General features: G+C 42.7%; 1 protein-coding gene across 1 annotated transcript in view; it reads left to right on the top strand.

Annotated features, from left to right (window-relative positions):
- The window catches only part of LOC128423431 (sodium channel protein type 2 subunit alpha-like), a 76,956-nt gene that overhangs the window by 17,143 nt on the left and 44,498 nt on the right, over positions 1-15,315 (top strand). The window contains exons 3-11 of the mRNA XM_053408562.1: positions 563-880; positions 2,647-2,767; positions 4,175-4,262; positions 7,736-7,864; positions 8,625-8,716; positions 9,883-10,146; positions 11,127-11,190; positions 13,739-13,880; positions 14,106-14,312. Of these exons, the coding sequence (XP_053264537.1) occupies positions 614-880; positions 2,647-2,767; positions 4,175-4,262; positions 7,736-7,864; positions 8,625-8,716; positions 9,883-10,146; positions 11,127-11,190; positions 13,739-13,880; positions 14,106-14,312 (1,374 nt within the window). The 5' untranslated portion in view covers positions 563-613. The remainder of the gene's footprint in view (positions 1-562; positions 881-2,646; positions 2,768-4,174; positions 4,263-7,735; positions 7,865-8,624; positions 8,717-9,882; positions 10,147-11,126; positions 11,191-13,738; positions 13,881-14,105; positions 14,313-15,315) is intronic.

Below are 15,315 nucleotides of genomic sequence, written 5' to 3'. Positions count from 1 at the left end.
ATTTGACAGTGGAACAGACTTCCATGAGATGGTGGTGGGCTCTCCTTCCTTGGAGGTTTTTAAGCAGAGGTTGGATGGCCATTTGTCAGGGGTTCTTTAGATGAGATTCCTGCATTGCAGGGGGTTGGACTAGATGACCCCTGAGGTCCTTTTTCCCAGTGCTGGGCAAGTGCTGTTAATCAGGCACACCCTCAGAGACTTATGAATCTGCTTGGTTTCCAGGGCTCTCTGTGGAGCTTATTCACATGGATGTCTGAAGCTGCTTTGCACATGACCTGCTGAACCTCTGAAATGGGGAATTGACCTTGGCCATTAGTGCATCATAGGCATCCATTTCCCCTGCTTCATATGCATAATTTTCCTTTGTAGGAATAGAAGTCTGGGAATAGCCAATCATCTTAAACATAACAAAGCACAACCTACATATCAAAGACTGCCTAAGTTTTGCATATATTTCAAACAGGTTCTATTTTAGGCTTGTAAAAATTGGCAGTGGGTTCATTAATGCTGAATGTTTCCCTAACACTCTCTCTCTCTCTCTGCATTCTTCTTTCTTTTTCAGGTCATTCTTATGCAATAGGCTAAAAGTAATTTAAATGTGCAGGATGAAAAAATGGCACAGGCACTGCTGGTACCACCAGGACCTGACAGCTTCCGCTATTTTACTAGAGAATCTCTTGCAGCTATTGAAAAACGCTGTGCAGAGGAAAAAGCTAAAAAGCCCAAACAGGATCATTCAGATGCTGATGACGAAAATGGACCAAAACCAAATAGTGACTTGGAAGCAGGGAAAACACTTCCATTTATATATGGAGACATTCCTCCAGGAATGGTGTCCGAACCTTTGGAGGACCTTGACCCTTATTATAGCAATAAAAAAGTGAGTTATTTTGTTAAGACTGGCTGGATTTTGGCCACTGCATTAATGCCTTTTCACTTTTTACTTATTTCACCAGAAATCCTTCTCTTTTTACTTGATTTCAGCTGGAAAACATTTGGGCTTGCACAAAATGTTGCTCTGTTTGCATAATCATTTTTTTATTTAATGACAACATGCATGTTCTTTCTGTTGCCTGTTCATACAGAGGCCCAAGCTCCTGTACCCACCACCAAGAGTTCCCTAGCCCTCTTCCCACCTTGGAGTTCTTCCTGGGGTCCTTGGGTCACCCTTCCATCTTACCTCAGTGCCTGTTCCCAGGGACGTTCTAGAGCTGTGGGAGAGGAAAGCCTAAGGAGAAGCCCTTTCCAAAACTCCCTTCCTGCCTGGTGGCAAGGCTTGGTGAGGGCTCCTTTTAAAGGAGAACCCTCACCAAGCCCCACCAGCTGTGTGTGTGTGTGTGTGGCTTCAGAAACTGCTTCTTTTCAAGGGGAAGCACTTTCTGAAGCTCCCATCCCACCCAGCAACAAAGCTGGGCAGTGGAATGTCTCCCGTCTTGCCAACTCCGTGAGAAAGAACACATTCTGCAGAGCTTTGCTTCTGTGCCCTCTCCGCCCCTAGGGGCAGGGTATATGAGTGGCAAAGCTGGTGGCGGAATGCTGTGCGACTCCACTGATGCCTCCTCTTCTCTTACCTGGATTGCTTCTGCGGTGGTGGTGTGGCGGGGTGTTTGGGAGAGTGCTGCCTCTTCCATTTCCACCACCTGAGGCACCTGCTTCATCCCATGCCATGAGTGGGCCGGCTCTGCCTGTTCTTAGAAGTAATGTGCTTTCCTGACTCGCCACTGAATTTTCTCCCGTAAAGAGTTCTCTGATGCTTCCTGCTGCATCTCCAATGCCAAGGCAGTATGTGTTGTAAGTAAATCTCCCTTTCAAATATTTGTTGTTCCTCTGGTGGCAGGTTCCTCTCCAGTTCCTCTCCCTCTTTATAGTATGCCAAGGAGGAAATGTGCCTCTCTTACAGCTGTGGAGACACGGTTCAGCTGCTTCAAGCCTTTGAAGCCCCAACGGCAGCCAGGCCCTGACAGGTGTACTTCCGGGTTGGTACCCAAGATTCCATGGCACGGGGTGTCAACTCCATCCGGTGTCTGCAGGTACTAGGACCTGCTGTGGAATCTTTCTCAGCTGAGATTGCAGAGACTGTGCCGGAGCGCAAGGCCCCAGTGATTTATCCTCCTTCTGCAAAGGTTTTGAATAGATGCTGTTGAATTATTGTGGCCTGTGCCACTTGTAGAGATCAATTATGAGTCAGTTCACCAAGTCAGTAGTGGTGTGTCACCAGCTGAATTTTTGTGTTTGTTGATTGCCTCGCCACACTCCAGAATATGAGTTCTCGTGTCTTTGCTCAGTCCACTTTAGGGAAATGGTTGGGAGGAAGATGATCAATTCACGGGAAAGTAGTTTTGTGTACATATGTATCATTGGTCTTTGATGCTGCCTTTAGGATGAGGTGTTCTGATTACTTGGGTCACCTTGACAAAAATAATAATAATAGTGACTCTAAGCGGTCTTGCTGTTGATAATAATAATTCTATTAACTTGAGGGGCCATTGGCTTGAATTCAGTTGTAAAAGCACAGTGGGATGAGTCAGCAAGAAGCTCCATCTTCCATTGAAATAAGCGAAGCAACAAAGTGTAGGAAGTAAATAATCTGTGAACAATATATGATTGTTGGTTTTTTAAATCCTACGTTCTTTTTTTGTTTTCCAGACCTTCATAGTATTGAACAGAGGGAAGGCAATTTTCCGATTCAGCGCCACATCTGCCTTGTACATTTTAACCCCTTTCAATCCTCTCAGAAAAATTGCTATTAAAATTTTGGTACATTCATATCCTTTTCAAGTCGTTTACCTTTAAGTGTTTGGAATTAAATTTGAAGTATTTTCCAATGTTATTTTGAAAACAACACAATGGCTGTCCTGTTTACAGATACATTGTAAACCAGTGTCCCTTGTCAGTAGTTGAAAGCACATGCATGTTGAGAACAAGGGTGGGGGAACTTTTACGCTCCTGAGGTTGTTGGTCTGAAACTCCGATTAGTCCCACATGCCATTGCCAAAGGGGAGGGATTGTGGGATTTGGAGTCCATCAATATCTGGAGGGGCACAGGTTTGCCAGACTAGGTTTAAAAGCATGAAGGATCAAGTTCAAAGCTTTATTGACCAGAAAATACCATTTGTAGTTGATGGACTTCAGCATGTATCTAGAACTATAGCAGTACCTTTCAAGAATGACCATTTGACAATATTGAGAGATTCAGCAAGAACCAAGATCTTTGCTCTCAGTTTATTCAGGGAGTTCTTCTTAATTAATGTTGATGTTCCAAACCAGGGAAGGGGAACATGCAGCTCGCCAGATTTACATGTGCAGGTTACCAAAATGGCACAAGCATTGCTTGTGCCACCAGGACTTTACATGTGGAGGGCCAGATGGTAGCAACCCCTGTTTTAAAAGAAGCATCTCAGAGGTAACTGGATGGCACTGATCGCCTTCATACACTTTGTGGTGGAGGGGCACATGAGAAGCGACTTGGGGATTTGAGGAGGAGAAAGCAATTGGAGCGAACGGAGCAGAGAAAATTCATTATCCTTGCCCGTGTTAATGTCAACATTTTCCTTTGACTATCTTGTGAGTAATCTTTTATCTGTGATAAATCTTTTATCTGGAAAGCTAAACCACTAAGTGAAGCATTAACAGGGAAGGAAGAGTTATTTCAGAGTTTTTGGCTGTCTTCAGAAACTTGTAGAAAGTCCACAAAAATGTCCAGATACTGGAAATAGAAAGAGACAATGAATAGCTTACTGGTTTTTAATAACTTATGCCACAGTTGTGTGTATGGCTGGTTCATATAGTTACAGATAGATACTGTGCTGTCTTGGGTCACACACATGCCTATACCCTGCTAGCAAATGGAGAGCATAACCTCTTGATAGTGACACATCCACAGTGACCTGGCAGCAACTTCTGCAATTTCTGAAGATTAATCTGGTAAAGTAGGCTCTTCCCTAGAAAAGCTCATGCTACCATGAATCTAATTTTTTAAAAGAGTGACACAACTCTCTGTCTTTTCTTTTTCTTTGTTTTGCTGCTGCATGCAAAATGTTGGAACTCTTGAAAAGTTGTGTGTGTCCACTGCTTTTATTAAAAAGAGGTTATTTAAAGTGGGTGCTGTCATTAACTTGGTTTTATAACCTGATCTCTGATTTAAAGGTCATCATTCCTTGACCACATCTTACATTATTCAGCATGCTAATTATGTGCACTATTTTGACCAACTGTGTATTTATGACTATGAGCAACCCTCCAGAATGGACCAAGAATGTAGAGTAAGTAAATACCTTTTTCTTTTCTTTTTTTGGAAAATGTGTTATCTGTTTTGATTCTTTGCTATTTCAGATGTGAATTTTGTCCAGCTGTCTCCAATAAGATTCCTATGATGATTTCTGCATTTTCTTATCCCTTTTCTTCAGAGCTTTAAAGAGGATCCTAAATAAAAACATATTTTGTGATTTTTGTTTGTTTGTAATTAATTTCCTGTTTTTCTTCCATGGAACGCAAGACAGCATATATAGGGTGTTCCCAGCAGTCTTCTGTCTAGGCAATGAACAGACAAGGCGCCGTTCACACAATTAGCAATCATGTGAATGGCTTCTTAAACATAAACTGCAGGAGTGTCCGGGGCCCATTGGAATGTGTGCAGAGAGTGCAGGGGACTGTAATCCTCCCCCTTCCCATGCTGTGCTTCTAACTAGTCCTCTTGCACCTGCTGTTTGCAGTGGACAGGGAAAGCTCCCTTTGGAATGAATGAGAAACACAAATAGCAAGTATAGGGGCCCTGATCTGGGTGGGGACTACAGGATGGAGCACAGGGTTAACCCCCAACTCCCTGCCAAGGTCTTACTAGGTAAAGGTAAAGGGACCCCTGACCATTAGGTCCAGTCGTGGCCGACTCTGGGGTTGCGGCACTCATCTCGCTTTATAGGCCGAGGAAGCCGGCGTTTGTCCGCAGACAGCTTCCAGGTCATGTGGCCAGCATGACTAAGCCGCTTCTGGCGAACCAGAGCAGCACATGGAAACGCCGTTTACCTTCCCACCAGTGCAATACCTATTTATCTACTTGCACTTTGACTTGCTTTTGAACTGCTAGGTTGGCAGGAGCAGGGACCGAGCAACGGGAACTCACCCCGTTGCGTGGATTCAAACCTCCGACCTTCTGATCAGCAAGTGCTAGGCTCTGTGGTTTAACCCACAGTGCCACCCACGTCCCAAGGTCTTGCTATGCCTTACTAAAAAGCTGCTCATGTAATTGCTAATGGTGTGGACGGCGTTGCATCTAACTTGGTCCTCGTGCACCCTCACACCTTAACATACTATGTCATGTGCCTTTGCACCATGTCCTGGGATTGTCTTATAGGGGTTCAGCATTTTTTCTTGCACTTTAAATGGAGCATGTTTAAACTGTCACCACACTTACCCTAAGGGCTACTCTCGACCACATTGTGTGCATGCTGTATGCATGCTGGCCATCCCTGTTGTCCCTGCCATATTCACATGGAGATGGGACACATACATCATGTTGTATGTTTGTTAAAACCTATGTGCACAGGCCAGAACCCTACAGTTAATTTTCTTTTTTTTTGGTGGGGGGGGGGAGGGAATGACAGCAAGATTGTAGTCTGCATGTATAGTCATACCTTGGTTATCAAATGCCCTGGAAATTGGATGTTTTGGCTCCCGAATGATTGAAACCCGGAAGTGACTGTTCCGGTTTTTGAATGTTCTTTTGGAAGCCGAACATCTGACGGGGCTTCCACGGCTTCTGATTGGCTACAGGAGCTTTCTGCAACCAATCAGAAGTCGAATGCTTTGGAAGTAGACCGGACTTCTGGAACGGATTCCATTCGACTTCTAAGGTACAACTGTATAGGGTTTTACCTCTGTATGACATAATAGAGTTCCATCCCCCTATGACAATGCAGGGACGGTGAAAGTAGAAGCACACTCAGCTTGCCCTTCCATGTGGCAGGACAGAGAGGTCTTTAAGTTATCACCTCTGTCTCAGTGATGACAAAGTCTTCCTGTTAGCAGAGCTATAATCCATTAGCTTATCTGCAACTTTCTAGCCAATGATATTTTTAAAAACACAGTACTAAGTGTTAGATGCAGCAGGAAGGCACCTGATGGCAGCCGTATTACAGAACCTAAGCAACTCTGGGTCTCGTCAGTCGATGCTTTAGGTAGCAGATTGACTGGAATACCATGAAAACCACTTAGTATTGTATATGTAAGGAAGGCAAAACATACGTGCCATCAGTTATTTCTTAGCAAGCCCTGAAAGTCTGAGAGAAGGAACTCTGGTCCTGTACAGAAGATGCAATTTACTAGGTTCCCAGAGAAGCCTTATTTTCCACATCAGTTGAATAAGACGGAGGTTTGATAAGTAAACAGTGGAAATAGGTAAGGAGGAGCCAGGTGATGGAGATGCAAGTCTGACTCATATAAGTCTTATTGTTCCAACGGGGCTTAAGAAAACGCAGTACAGAATATGGAAGACGCTTGAAGAGCAAAGACTAGATGGCAGAAAACATGACAGCACATGGGGATGTAGGAAGGTGCTTATACTCAGTCGGACCAATTGATCCGCATAGTTCAGTATTTGTTCACAGTGTCAGACAGCAGCTCTCCAGGGTTTCGGGCAGGAGTCCATTCCAGCCGTACCTTGATTGAACTTGGGACTCTTGGCACGCAAAGCATGTACTTTACCACCAAGCAACAACCTTTCCCCAAGAAGGAGTGGGATTAAATAAGAAAATTGATGAGAATGGAAAAAGTAAGAACAAGCTGCAAAGTGGAGGGCTTCTCTTTAAGTGCCAGCAAGCCAGGCTTCCCCATGGGATGCTCCATTCAGTTTCACTTCCCCTTAATTTCCCATCTCCCACCCTCAAAAAAAAGCACCCAGTAAGTATTCCATGTTGCTGGACTCCAGTGCTGATCATTCTTGATGATTGGCCATGCTGGATGAGTCTGATCGGAGCTGGAGTTGGATAACACCTGAGCAACTGGTTGGAGGAGGTGTCTGGGGTAGATGGTGTTTCTTTGGTTTCATCAGCATCCAAACTCTGGAGAACGAGGCCACTGTTAGTATATAGGGATGGACATCCAGGAATACTGATTTTGCAATGCGTGAAAAATACTTTGTTTTGATTAACTCATAGTTGTTTCAGTGTATCGTTATTCCTACACAGAGATAAATTTATTGGAGGAATCTAGGAGTGGAAGGGAAAACGTGAAGAACTCATATATCTATTTCTGAACAATAATCTTGGCCATTTGATTGCCCTTTTTACCCATTGCTGTCTTTTTTATTTTTATATATTTTATTTGTATATATTGCTTGTTTTATGTTGTTATGGCCATTGGCTAATGCAAATAAAGTTTATCTATCATCTATCTATCTATCTATCTATCTATCATCTATCTATTTCTGCACCAGCATACATGTTAGAATGGGTGATTTGACATTATCCTTATTTGGTGAGAACAATTAAGCAGTTGTGTGGTAGAATACATTCTGTAGCACAATTTTGGCTGTTGCCCTGATAGTTTCAGTGGTTGAAAGGGCTTCTGTATTTCTTAAATATGATGCAAATGTAGCACCATAGCTGCTGAACCAGATCAGTTAGGGTTGCCCTTTTCTTTTTGATTCAGGAACATCCAAGGTGTCTAAAACTATTGCTTTTATCCTCATTACAGAATATAAAAGGAAGTCAACAATAATTCTTTATTTGTATTCCTTTAGGTACACATTCACTGGAATTTATACCTTTGAATCACTTATAAAAATTCTCGCAAGGGGCTTTTGTCTAGAAGGTTTCACTTTTCTTCGAGACCCATGGAATTGGCTTGACTTCAGCGTAATTTTGATGGCGTAAGTGCTTTAACCATTTGTTAAAAGCTTATAAGGGCATGGAATTAGTGTCAGTCTGTACTAGTGTTGGGGAAATTGTTAGCCTCCTGATGCTGGACTCCAACTCCAATGTAGCCAATGCGCAATGGTTAATGGGAGTTGTAGTCCAACAACATCCAAAGGGCAGCCGATTTCCCCATCCCAATGTATCCATACCAAGAGGCATGTATTGAAGTAAGCACAAATTCTGCTATCAGTAAAGTTTCCAATTCACAATATACTAAACAGCAAAAGTGATGTTTATTTACTTGTTTATTTACATTTTAGGAATGCTAATTTCATGTCCTGCATTCCAGGAACCATCATTTGACAACGTGCTAATATATTAAATTAGTTTAGTTCAGCTTTTCAGGTCCAGATTGGGTGTTTTACTTTGGCGAAACTTAACTGCAGGTGTCAGTTTGTAAATGTGAACCTTATGCTTAGTATAATATTGCAAAAGCTGAAATCACCAAGTTGGTCTTGATGAAAGACCCCAAGTCATTAGCTTGAGCTCTGCAATTCTGAGTAACTGTGATTTAATTCTACAGGTATGTAACAGAATTTGTAAACCTAGGCAATGTTTCAGCTCTTCGAACTTTCAGAGTATTGAGAGCTTTGAAAACTATTTCTGTAATCCCAGGTAAGAAGTGAGTGGATTGATGAAGTGTCAGGCCCCTTGTATCTCCAACTGTTTTTTGTGTGCTGTCATTGTGTTTGTGTGTGAACTCCCCTATTGCAGATATTTGACAGAGTTTGTGGACCTGGGCAATGTCTCAGCGTTGAGAACATTCAGAGTTCTCCGGGCATTGAAAACAATATCAGTCATTCCAGGTGAGACCTAGGTTAAACACGGAGGCTGATTTTTCAGTTCCACTATTTCTAGCACTAGTCTCATTAATCACTGCCCATATTGCTAAAAGTCAGGAATCGGAAGATCCCTTGTCTTTTCAAATCTACCATTTATTTTAATTTGCAAAATCAGCCTTCGAGTTTAGCAAACAATTGCATGAGACGTCTACAGAATGCACAGCCTATCCGTTACATTTTGTTTTGGGGTTTGCTTCTTACTGTTGTTGCTGCATAAAGGTGACATTTTTTTTTTCCTTCCACACTAAACAGCTTTAACACTCTGGCATTTATATTGCCGTATATCTTAGCACATATTGTCTGAAGACTGCAATCTTAAACCAGGGTGAAAATAGGCATTATTTCACCTGGGTCAAAGACTCAGCTTGGCACACACACACCCATGTGCATTTGTGTACACACACACAGAGGCTGGGAGCATCAATGGCACCTCTTTAGGGGCTTTACCCTGGGCAAAAAACCTGACTAGACTCCACCCCTTAGCTATGGCTCTGTTTAAACAGACTTATTAGAGAATCAGCTCCACCGAATCAGGGGAACTTATTTCCAAATAAACATGCATAAGATCGTGCTGCATGGCCAAAATTTGAATTAAGCTCTGAAAGCTTTTATTTTATTTTATTTTAAAACTTACCTGTTTCAATAAACATTGCTTGGGAACATATTAATGAATGTCAATGTGAACATAGCCTGGGATCTTATTCCCTACCTATTTTTCTTCTTTCTTTTTTCCCTTGGGGGAGAGGGTGGGGCGAAGAATGGATTGTGATTGGTGAAAATGCTTTGTAAGAGAAGAAAAAATAGGGTTTTACTTTGTTGTTGTTGCTGCTGCTGTTTTTTGTTTTTTGTTTTTGTTTTTTACTAAATGCTATTATTATATGTTGGTGTTCCATGAATGAGAAAGCTTCTTGTTTTGCAAAGGGGGAAAAACAGTGTACATTTAATGCAATGTACACAGTGCATTCATGGACAGTTTTTGCTCTTCATGCATTTCCACAAGTTCTGGGGTACTGTTCATTAAGCTTTACCGTGTTGCAAACAAGATGTTGTTCACTGTTTCTGCATGGCATTTTAAATAGGATGGAAGAATGCTTGATACATATTAATACGTCTTTCGATCCCATTTGCAGGCCTGAAGACCATTGTGGGGGCCCTAATTCAGTCAGTGAAGAAGCTCTCGGATGTGATGATCCTGACCGTGTTTTGTCTGAGTGTATTTGCTTTAATAGGGCTTCAGCTTTTTATGGGGAACTTGAGGCATAAATGCCTGATTTGGCCACCTGAAAACTTTACTTTTGAAAGCGACTTCAGTAATAGCACAGTGGGAGAAAATGGTACCTTTGTTAACACTACAGAGAACACCTTTGACTGGGAGGAGTACATTGAGGAAGAAAGTAAGCATGATTGATACGAATGTATACACCTACATAGGACGTGTGTTATGCAAGCTATATATAAAAAAAGCTGAAACATTAAAATTAGGGATGCAACATTTGGTCCAAGCAGTTGGCTATTTCACCTGGCTAAAAGCCTTTTGATCTGCTGACAAAATGGTCTCCTCCAATTAATCAGGCAGCAAATTTCTTTTTTTTATAAAAAAAATCAGCAAGTCATGTTTTAATACACACTTACAAAAGGCACAAGCAACAAATGCCACCACTGGAGGCATTTCTCCTTCTCTCTTGCACAGGAGGGAATGCATCTTTTAAGACATGCCATCACCTAAAATTTAAAAAAGAGTATTATTCTTCAGAACTTTTCTTGTTATTCATGCACAAATTTATGCAGTTCAAATCAGTGAACTCTGGAGTGAGTAATCAACTAAGATTTCTATAATTTGTGTAGCAATCCTTATCCTTACTCTCAATCAATAGGGAGCCTTTAGCCCTCAAGTGCCAAGACAACAGTGATTTGGAGAGAGATTCCTAGCTATTTTTTTTTTTTAAAAAAACCCCGAAACAAATATTTGCATAATGCTGTGTAATTTTTTTAAAAGAAGTGTCTTCTTTCCTTTGGTGGGATCCAGACAACCTATGGGTAGGAATGGGAGAGGTATTTCCCCCCCAGATAACCCTTCCCCTTGCAGCCCACTCTGCCTCTCCCCAAAAGGCTGCTGTAGGGGACCAGACCATGGAACCCATCAGAAAAGCAGGGGAGGTGGCACTGAGAGCTGCCGGGAGGAAGGGGAGTTGCTAAAAATGGCCTCTCCCACTCCCCTTCCTCCAGAGGGAGCCTCTACTGGATCCTGAGCTGCTCTGCAAATGGAAAGTCAAGATGGGGACTAAATCACTTGGTTATAGTTCTATATGAATCTGTGTTTCATAACAGCAACGACTGAAAAATACAGTTCTTTATCCTTTCCCCCCCAAATCAGGTCATTTTTATGTTTTGGAAGGACAAAGAGATGCCCTGCTTTGTGGCAACAGCTCTGATGCTGGGTAAGAATTTTTAATAATTTGTTGAATTCTCTACAATAAAACTAAAGAGCACCAAGCCTCTTAACTGAGAGGTACCTGAAAACTCTGGCATCTATTTGGAGCTTTGGTATGAGTGAGCCATCTCAACTACAAACACACATACCCTTTCGCAAGCAGTCCTAGGAGTCCAGAATGTGCCCATACCATATAACCTAATGTAAATAAGGCATCTAGTTTAGGATATAGGATCAAGATAGGTTATTGGAAATACATTTACTGGCTTAATCTCCATAAAAAAATATTTAAGTGAGATAATAAAACAGTTTGGCAATTAGGTGCACGGGTTTCTCCTAGGGGAGAGAGAAGAGTATGCATATGCCAGCAATTATCTCCTTTGAAACGATCTGGGCTTAATTGCTAGAGCAGCTTTCTGATTCCAGAGGTCACCTTCTGCAAAACTGCATTGGCTGGGGTTGTGTGTGTGTGTGTGTGTGTCGCTATTTATGATCCTATCTTTAGCTAATGGGTTAGAGCTGACAACCCTACGCATGACATAGGGATTTCCCTGCCTAAGCCTAAACCTTCTCTCTTTTGCAATGTGGCACGTTTATCTGCCTTTTTAATGTCAGAAGGTGGTCGGTTTTGTACCTAACTCCCTTGATTAATTCACTTGGGGGTAGGGAAGCTCTTTCGGCCACCTTCCTTTATGGACAACCTTTAGGGAACTGGTGGTGGGTGAGGCCAGAGGCAAAAGAGGGCACAACACTGATCGTGAATATTGCCTTTGTTCGGGAGGCTAGTTTCTTTGCTCTACCCTCTATTCAGGCAAACAAAGAAGCATGATTGGGTTTCAAGGCCTGGCAAAAGCATTCAGGGAGTTCTAGGGAGGCTGTGTGGCCACAGAGACCCCAGATGAGAGTCTTGACAGAGAGGCCTTGTTTGTTCCACGTCCCTGAAGCCACTAAAGAAGATCAGTGCGGCTGTTGCAGACTCTTACCATGTGAAAAGGCTCTCCCAAAATTTTGTCTGTGTCTAGTGGTCGTTGGATGCTATTTGCTCATACCTCATTTGAGAGGTATAGTCATAGTGAAGATGCATATGTAACCAATGAATAAGTAACATGGAATTAAGAATATGGATCGAAATTAAGGCTATAGATAGTAAAGAGAAATGAAAGGCTTAAAAGCGACTCTGGAGCTAAGCATGCCTCTGTTGTTGTTGTTTAGTCGTGTCCGACTCTTCGTGACCCCATGGACCAGAGCACGCCAGACACTCCTGTCTTCCACTGCCTCCCGCAGTTTGGTCAAACTCATGCTGGTAGCTTCGAGAACACCATCCAACCATCTTGTCCTCTGTCGTCCCCTTCTCCTCGTGCCCTCCATCTTTCCCAACATCAGGGTCTTTTCCAGGGAGTCTTCTCTTCTCATGAAGTGGCCAAAGTATTGGAGCCTCAGCTTCAGGATCTGTCCTTCCAGTGAGCACTCAGGGCTGGTTTCCTTAAGAATGGATAGGTTTGATCTTCTTGCAGTCCATGGGACTCCCAAGAGTCTCCTCCAGCACCATAATTCAAAAGCATCAATTCTTCGGCGATCAGCCTTCTTTATGGTCCAGCTCTCGCTTCCATACATCACTACTGGGAAAACCATGGCTTTACCAAACTTCAATCCTATTAAACAAGCCCTTTTAGCTTTGTGCTGAGTCATTGCAGTAGCAAAATGTTTGCTTGAGAGCCAATTAGAAATAATAAAATGAGGTGATAAAATATTTGAGTTGCATTTAAATTATTCCATGAGCATTTGGCCTTGGAATTAATCATAAATGTTTCATTATTAGTCCAGAAGCTTGTCTGTGTTTGTCGGTTGCATAAAAAATTGACCAAGTGCCCTGTGGCAACTTAAAAGTCTTAACAGATTGAATAGCATGATGAGTCTGAGACATACACTCCTTCATCTCGTATGTGAACCGAATTTAATGTTAATGTTAATGTTAGATTTATCTTTAAAAATACAACTGTATATATTTTTTTCGGAACGAAATCTTGTAGACTCCCAATGGAATCTTGTAGACTCTACAATATAACTTTGGAAATGAAAGATTAGACGCCTTGGTCAGTGGTTCAGCTACTTCTGGGGCAATTCACAGCGAACTAAGGCTTACAACCAATATTGCCTTATAAAACATACTTCCAAGGCATATGTAGATGCAAAGCCTCATTTCAGAAATAAGCAGACTTACAGTGCAGCCCTGTACATGTCTACTCAGAAGTAAGTCCCAGTGAATTTGGTGGGGCTTACTCTGAGGTAAGTAGGAATAGGATTGCAGTCCCAGGCACGCATTGCTCCTAAATGAAATCTATGGACTTAAGTTAGCAAAGACTAGGTTTGTTTCATTCATTTTAATGGGACCTCTAAGCGCACCTAACTTGGTCTGGATCTAACCTCTTAATTCTGAAGAACAACTAGGAAAACAAACCATTCAATTTAGGGGGGGAAATGTGGCCTTGAAATACCACACAATGGAAGCAAAAGAAATATTGTGTTGTGTTTCACTATGATTTCCTTTTTCATAGTCAATGTCCGGAAGGATATGTGTGTGTAAAAGCTGGTCGAAACCCCAACTATGGCTACACAAGTTTTGATACCTTCAGCTGGGCCTTCTTGTCGCTCTTTCGGCTGATGACTCAGGACTACTGGGAAAACCTTTACCAACTGGTGAGAACCATCACGAGGCAAGCTTAGTATGTATGATAATAAAGCGGAGGCTTGCTTTCTTGCTGTGTGTGACTTTTCAAAAAACCTGACGCAAAACCTGAAGCAATTAGTTATAATTTATGCATATTTGGGGCGTCATTACAATTTGCGGTTGATGGATAGGCAAGGCAGTATCATCGGCAGAAAACCTAACCGGTGAGACCTTGTTGTTTCTCCCCACACTAGACCTTAAGAGCGGCTGGCAAAACGTACATGATCTTTTTTGTCCTGGTGATTTTCCTGGGCTCTTTCTACCTGATCAACCTGATCCTGGCTGTTGTTGCCATGGCCTACGAAGAGCAGAACCAAGCCACCATGGAAGAAGCAGAGCAGAAGGAGGCCGAGTTCCAGCAGATGCTGGAGCAGCTGAAAAAGCAACAGGAAGAAGCCCAGGTAGCTTTTTTCTGGAAAATGCACTGCTTGTAATGTACTTGCTATAATGCTCTGACATAAACTTGTATCTTATCGGATTTTTACGTTCCTGGGCAGCACCTGCCAAGGCCCTCACTGACATCTGTGGGAATGTTCAGGGATGCAGGAGAGGATATACTGACTGATTATATCCTTATCCAACATGCTAACAAGTTCCCAAAATATCAGCAGAGTAAAACATTCCCCTTTATCTTAAGTTTGCAAAGGTAGCGTGTGCTCAGGTTCGCTAGAACCTCTATAATAATCACTCTGGTAATTTCCCCTTTATTCCCTCTTAAAATACAAGACACGACACAGTCCTTTACAAAAGTATAAAAAGAGTTTACTCACATTCTGTTCACATCAGATCCCAGAAGGCAGACAACTTAATAAAGTAATATACATTTGGATTCTATCTTACAAGAAGATAGTCCCTTTGTCCTCTCTTGGGTGGGAGCCAAGAGGGCATCTTTAGCTTGTTGCTTCTTCGAAGGAAGAGAAGAGAGAGATGGCTGCCCCTGCCCTGTGCTTTTGTCATTACCTGCACAGGTGAGGCCACACCCACCTCTAGTCACATGCGGAGGAAGTCTGTCCCAGCTCAGAGGGAAGCAGGAAGTTTACCTGCTGGCTGGACAAACATCCCTCCCCATGTCTAAACATGTACACTCTAGGAATGTTGTAATTGACTGCACCTGTGTTTCACATCCCACAAAATCCAGAGTTCTCTGGACCTTCTGATGTTCTCCTTCTTGTTGCCACTTACTAGCCTGCATGCTTGGTCTCCATCTCTCTCTCTCTTGGCCAAGTGGGAGTGATAGGACTGAGGAGCCAGAGAAGCTAGTTGACTTTCGGGGACTTCCGGGTTAGCGCCATCGACTAATGGCGGATTCCCTCTGAGCTCCGGAGGGAATCGGCTCCGCAGGATCGGGTCTGGCCGCTGCGGCGACGCGGGGACCCTCAAAAATCACAGGCGGTGAAGCCTGTG

Source organism: Podarcis raffonei, chromosome 1 (assembly GCF_027172205.1).
Source record: "Podarcis raffonei isolate rPodRaf1 chromosome 1, rPodRaf1.pri, whole genome shotgun sequence".
NCBI classification, from domain to species: domain Eukaryota; kingdom Metazoa; phylum Chordata; class Lepidosauria; order Squamata; family Lacertidae; genus Podarcis; species Podarcis raffonei.
This window is presented reverse-complemented; position numbering and strand designations above follow the sequence as displayed.